We start from the raw sequence: 6,514 nt of genomic DNA, 5'->3' as shown, positions 1-6,514 counted from the left end.
GTCTTATTGCCATGACGTCTCGTACAAAACAGCATCACCGGGAAGCGGGGACCGGGGACGGGTCGTCGCGACTACAGACGTTGTGGCCAAACGCTATCGGGTCCACAACAGGAGCAGGGCTTTGTTCCTACCCGGGTATTGCTGGGAGAGAAGACTTGGATTCTGTGCATGTTTTAGGAGCAGGGAACAGTTGTCTTAAAGACAGAACAGCATTTAGTCCCAGACACTCAGTCTGAGGGGAACTGATCCCGTTCTCCTGGCCACACATCAGGCCCAGGTCGGCTTCCAGATTGTCCTTGGCAGCGCTGGGTCCATCTGACCGGTGGCCTCCAGAGCTGCACCACCAGATTTATTGTCCGAGGTGAGGAAGTTTGGAGCAAGCAGCATCCTGGCAGACAGTGCAGGGCAACGCATGGTGATTGTGGGGCTCTCACGTCAACGCCTTTCCCCTAGGAATTACCAGTGTAGTTTATTTTAAAATCCAAGCGAGGCTACAGAGTCACAAGTCACAGTGGTGTTCCCAGCCAGGACTGGCTGTCACGTCACTCGTACGCACACAGGGGACGATCTAGGTAACTGTGCAAGGCTTTTCCTGCCAGGGTTCCCTCCACGATGCACAACAGAAAACCAGAGGGAGGGGAGGGGATTTCTTACTGGCCCCGCGAGGCAGCAGGATCCAGCTGGTTCAACTCAGACTGATCCAGCAGTTCAAAGTCATCCCCTTCCGCATCGGTGTCCAAGTCTGAGCTGGCCGTCCTCAGGTAAGTCTTTGCAGCTCTCTGGGGGTTGTCGCTGCGCGAGGGACCTGGCTGAGGGGCTCCCGACAGCGCCAGCTGGATCATCCCTCTGGTGACAAACCCGGCGAGGTTGTCGCCGAGGTTCTGCACGGATGGCAGCAGGCTGGGCTCCTCCTGGTCATCGGGGAGGTGCAGATCGTCCGTCACCTGCGAGCGGTACGCCAGGCTCGGGATCCCAATGCTGGTGTCATCTTCGTCATCTATGCCAGTCACTTCCGGGTTTATGGAAGGGAAGTCGGGGAGGTCCCTGGCAAAAGACTCTTCTGGGTCACTGTGACCATCCAGGTCTAGAGGAGGAGAAAGCACCTTAAATATGGGGTGCAGCCCACAGCAAGGGCAGCGCTGCCCACGGAGTGGCCAGCCACTGGCACCACTCACAGACCAAACACCCCTCTGCCCTGCTCAGAGCTGCCCGGGGCTGGCTGAGCCCCGCTCGCCCCGGGGGCGGATGCCGAAGCAGACACCCCACCCCAGGCCCCACGGCCCAGCCCGCCGAGCAGGAGCCGCCCCCACACTGCCACTGCTCCATAAAGCACCCCAGGAACGGCGAAAGAAGCTCAGTCCTGGAAGAACAGGCAGCTGCATTCTATCTTAGCCAGCGAGGGAGACATCAAGCAGCTAGACCTCACCCTCCTCCAGCCCATCACTCCACACCTCCCAGAAGCTGCTCATCCCCTCTCACCTTCGGATCCCTCCGTCAGGGGAGTCTGGCCCCGTGACAGGTTAAATAGCCCATTTTCAGTGTAGGAGACCTCGGCATCCGAATGCTCCGAGTCAGAGATGGTTAGTTCCTTGGCAACCACAGAGTCATCCAGCTTTGGAGTAAGACAAAAAATTGAAAACATCAATTACTGGAAAGCTTATTCCTGTGCCTCAAGACAAAACTGGTGATCCAGAAGCCACCAGTTATACCTAGTCCTCATGGGAGGCTCGTACCCAAGGCTTATTTTGCACTTCACTAAACTGCAGTTGATAGAAGCAGCTCTGGACAAACCTGACTGAGACAGAATAGGGCAGACCCCTCCAAAAGGCCAATGTCCCCATCTGAACTTCCATCACAACTCAGCTACAACATGCTGGGTACGGGACCATGCACGGCACATCCATGCAATGCAGTGAGTTTGCTCTGCTCAGCTGAGCTCTTCTGTCTCTGAGGCATTTTGTTACCTTGGGACAGAACGCGGCGAGCTCCTCTTCGCTGTCACTCCCGTCGCCCGCAGCCTCCTGATTCAGGGACCGGCGACACACTGCCAGAAACCAGAGTCAGAGCTCATTGCTGCTGCCAGGACAGGGCTGTGCACAGCACCAGTCTCACGCCGAGCAGAAAACCCTCAAGCTGGCACGCCTGACCATAACCCAGCAGGCTTTGTTCCACAGCAGAGCAACGTGACCACTGACGCAGAGCACGTTCAGCAGCCCCCTCGCACCGAGTCCTGCCTCTTTTTCCAGCGCAGCTGCAACACGGCACATGCAGCTCTGGCAGCTGGGAAGGGGAGCAGCTCAGCACCACCAAGAGCTCACAGGAGCCGCTGGCTGGAGGTGCCTGCAGAGGCAGAGCTGCTCTGCCTCCTCCCCAAAGCTGCTGCCAGGCTTTGCCGGGGCGCTGGAGCAACGGCTGTGCCGGACACGCGGCCCCGTCCCGCACTCAGCCCGTCTCCAGGACCACGGGGCAGTGTCAGAAGGGTCAGGAACACCAACTTACGTTGCTTCTCCCGTTGCTTTGATACCATGTAGCCTCGAACGCTGAAATCCAGCCGCTTCAGAGCTGGCTCCAGCTTCACGTACATGCGCTGCCCCAGCCTGTGGTACACAGCGAGGGGCCACAGCAGCACAAGGAGCACTGAGATAAGTGGGAACGCCAATTAGAAGTTTGTTTGGGATGCTAATTGGCAAACATCTTGCTCGTTTTGTGACGCAGTGTGTGTATCACACAGAATAGGCACGATCTGAGCACTGGACACTGTTAGAATTGGTGCAACCGCCTCTGCCAATTTAACAAAATCGAGAGGCCAGCCTATCAGTGCTCAGATCTGTGCTTACTAAGCACTCAAAACATGTTCTCTCTGGACCAGAGACCTTAGTCTCCTGGTCAAGAACCACCGCATTCCAGGCAGAATGTATTATTTTACATTGTAAAGCCATTCACACAAGCTTTCTTTCTGAGCAGAAGAGCCCCATCCTTGGGACATTCCAATCCCACTCATCTCTACCCCTTTTCACTTGCAAGCCCGCACTGGCAGAGATCTACTTACATAGCAAATAGGAGAGCAGGAGTCCAGGGACGTACTGGCCCAGGACAGCCAGGAAAGTAAAGACTCCACAGGCTAGAAGGCAAAACTGAAGACATGGGAGACAGTGAGTTTCCAAGGTTAGGCAGTGGATTTACTCAGTTCTTGATCGTCCTGTTCCCTGCAGGTTCCAGGTCAACCATAATTCCATGACAGCAAAGCCTCCCTAGTGCTCAGCTGCCCTGCTCCGGGAGCAGCACAGGCACGGGAGGTCGGGCTCAGAGCCACAGGCAGCAGGCTTGGGCCTCTGCCACCCAGCACCAGGAGCCCAGTGTGGCTACGCTAAAGGAAAGGAAGAGGCTAAAGACAAGACTCTTCAAGGTGAAAAGGACAAGGGCAATAGCACCATGTTACAGGTTCTTCTTTGCATAAGCCCCAAAAAAAGAAGAAAATAAAAGGCTTGACTCACTTTCTGAAACTGTTAAAAATCCATTGAGAGAACCGAGTTTGACAGTCACTTAAAAACCCAGAAATCTGCAAGAGGAGCAGCTGCCTGTTTGCTTAACCAACATGCCAACACTTGCTTGCTCCTCCCCCCTCCACAGCCCAACTCCTCTGCCTGCACCTTCTACTCCTCCCCACCACTCCACAGCCGTGCTGCTGCAGGAGACCACACGTTCAGCCCACGCCAGACGCCACCACCACGGGAGGACACTGGTGACCAGCAGAGGCTCCACGCCAGACCTTTTGTTGGCTGAGGTCTGTATGTTCTTACCTTGCCAGGGTTTTGCCTCTTGAAAATGAAGAGATTACTGAAGAAGTTGGTCCCAGCCACCCATCCTTCAGCCAAATGGTGACAGAGTTCCGGCACCCCAAGCAGCCGAGGGTGAACGTATCCCCAGCTGCAGCAAAGGGAGGAATTTGGGAATGGGTATTACCACATCGGCCTCAGTGCAGCAGTCACTTTTTACAAACACTTGTCTCACTGCTTCCTTCTCTGCTCACCCAGCACGGAGCTCTAGGGACAAGGGTCACCCTGCCTTCCACAACACCACCCTGCCAGAAGCAGTGCTGCCACCTGCCATCCACGCGTGTCCCAGGTCTGCCACAGCAGCTAAGGAGCAGTAACTTCATCACTCAGTCTTTTAGCTTAGACTGGTTTCCACGCTGCTGGAGGCAAAGGGCAGTGCAGAAGCAAATCCAGCGAATTAATTTGCTTTTTCTGCATTTATTTGGTCAACTGCAACACCCAAGAATTCAGCATGAGGTCTACAAGCAGCCTTGCACCTTACTTAACGTGTTTGGTCACTTTGGAGGCATCGTCTTTGGCGAGTTCTATTAGTGCTTCTTAACTGCTAGTCCCAAGTACCTGCAGGTTAGGAAGAGCAGTTCCTTTTGTACTTGGGCCTCTCTCTTTCTCAAAAAATAAAATAATTGTCATTTGGCAACAGCTCAAGTGATTTAATGGGGAGCCAAGGATCCTGCGTGGCAGGAAGGTGTGCCCAGGGAGAGGAGGGTGTTCTTAGCCAGACAACACCCCGGCGTTTCCCAACCCATTATTAATGCTGCAGTCAGATCCTAACTATGCAGAAACGACTTCTGGGACAAGCTTGTTAAACATTCCCTGTCAAGTTTCAGAAGACTTCATCATTTCCAGAAAAAAATAAATTGTTTTCCTGCTACTGGAGGCCCATACAAAAGGAATCACTTTTAAGGCAGCAGCTCTAATTTAAGGGTGCTGGGGGAAGTGGCAGGGGCAGTTTTACAACACAAGCGTTACTGGAGGCCAGGATGGAGGCAAAGATTAAGTACAACATAATGGCCTGGGCCAGTCAAAAACCTATCACAACAGCTTGATGGAGTCCAGGGCTCCATCCTCCCCCTGCTAAGCAGCTCCCTTCTCCCCCCCGCCCCTCGCCTGAAGGAGCCAAGGTCACAAGCACATGCAGGTAATAATTACACAGTGTCACAGCAAAGTACCAAACAGCAGAGGAGTCAATGAGCTTCCTACCTCTCATTGTCTAATTCGTCAGGTCTTGCCACTAAAATATTAAGAACAGACACTACATTAGTTGCAAGGAATTTGCCATGAGAATGCTTAGTTTTTGGGATTTAAGTAAAGCTTTAATGAGCTGAGGAATACCTGGAAAAGACATTAACTGTAATTAAGAACTGGGGCCTGTGTCGCTCCATAACGCATTCTGAACGTGTACGTGTGACAATGCAAGACTGCAACAGCATCTCCTCCCTGCTCTGCTCCTCAGGATTTGTGGGAGGTTGTCTGGAAGGCTGCTCTGGTTACAACGACAGGCAACAGCAAAAAATACCCCGTTCCTCACCCTCCTCTGCACACGCCAGATGGTGGAGGGAGAACAGCTCGTTACTGAGAGCACCAGAAATTTAAGTCTTTCGGTACTTTCTCACCTAGGCTGCGATTCGAAAAGCGGCCCAGGGGCGTACCCTGACAAATCAAACTGGGGGTCACGAGGCAGCTAGACAGACACCTCGTACATGGGAACGTTCAGCTACAGAGCCTGGGCCGAGCCGCTGCTAGGGACCAAGGAAAGCTTTAACGTCTTCCCAGGAACCACGGAGAACACACACAAGCTGAAGCAGCAACCTGGGAGCTTCCAAAGAAATCTCTACTCGACAGCAAGGCTGGGACTCAGCTTTGTCCCAGAACATGAAGCTGGTTCATTACAGACTCTGAGGGGAAACCCAGGCGTAGCCCACAGGCGCTCCAGCTTCTTGTGCCCAACGCTCGGCAGCTGGATCACTGCTCCCAGACCTGCACCAGCTGGGTCAGGATTATGAGATAAACTCCAGCGTCAAACCCACAAAAAGCTCTGTTTGACATTTATACAGGTTACAATTTTCCAGCCCCAGGAAGAACATGCCTGCAGTGTTTCTGCCTGCTCTAGACTCACAAAGCAAAGGACACAGGATTTTAACTATTTAACTTCAGGTAGTGTGGAGCCTCTGTCTCTGGGGCTAAAAATAACACTTGATTTTCTGGTATCAACACAACTGTTGCAGCTTACCTCCAATTTCAGGCCAGATTTTGTTCTTCCACTGATCTAGACAAACTACTATAATCAGACCAAATGCAACCAGGAACAGCAAGCGAAGAGAAGTCAGAGCAAAAAACCTGTGGGGAAGAACCAAACCAATCAGTATCGCCCGCACGTGTGCGACACACACAAAGGGGTCACACAAAGGAACCCAAAATCGGCCACTGGTGACGGCTGTAGCCTGAGAAAAGGGCACAAGTGCCAACAGTCAGCGCCAGGCTGCTTTCGAGACCCACTTCTGCTCATGCCGTTCCCAGCACCGCAGCTCTGGCTCAGAGCAGAACCTGCTGCCCTTCCCTCGCTGTGCCCCGAGCGGTCTGGGGCTCGCCGACCAGTCCTGCGCTCTCCGGTAACAGTGACCCCAGACTGAGAGGTCTGAAGCAGACATCGGCGCTTCTCTGACGGAACGGGTCGGGGA

At 53.6% G+C, this 6,514-nt stretch overlaps 1 protein-coding gene across 1 annotated transcript; it reads right to left on the bottom strand.

Moving 5' to 3' along the window:
- Positions 1-650: 650 nt before the first annotated feature.
- On the bottom strand, positions 651-6,173 carry FAM134C (family with sequence similarity 134, member C; the record flags this gene model as incomplete). The annotated part of the gene is made up of 8 exons (XM_008940697.1): positions 651-1,084; positions 1,480-1,612; positions 1,965-2,044; positions 2,500-2,637; positions 3,050-3,134; positions 3,801-3,927; positions 5,037-5,067; positions 6,067-6,173. Coding segments are annotated over 8 exons (1,135 nt in total), but the record flags the coding sequence as incomplete, so codon positions are not given.
- Positions 6,174-6,514: the final 341 nt, after the last annotated feature.

This window comes from Merops nubicus, unplaced genomic scaffold, assembly GCF_000691845.1.
Source record: "Merops nubicus isolate BGI_N331 unplaced genomic scaffold, ASM69184v1 scaffold50795, whole genome shotgun sequence".
NCBI lineage: Eukaryota > Metazoa > Chordata > Aves > Coraciiformes > Meropidae > Merops > Merops nubicus.
The sequence above is the reverse complement of the archived record's forward strand: the minus strand, read 5'-3'. Positions and strand labels throughout refer to the sequence as shown.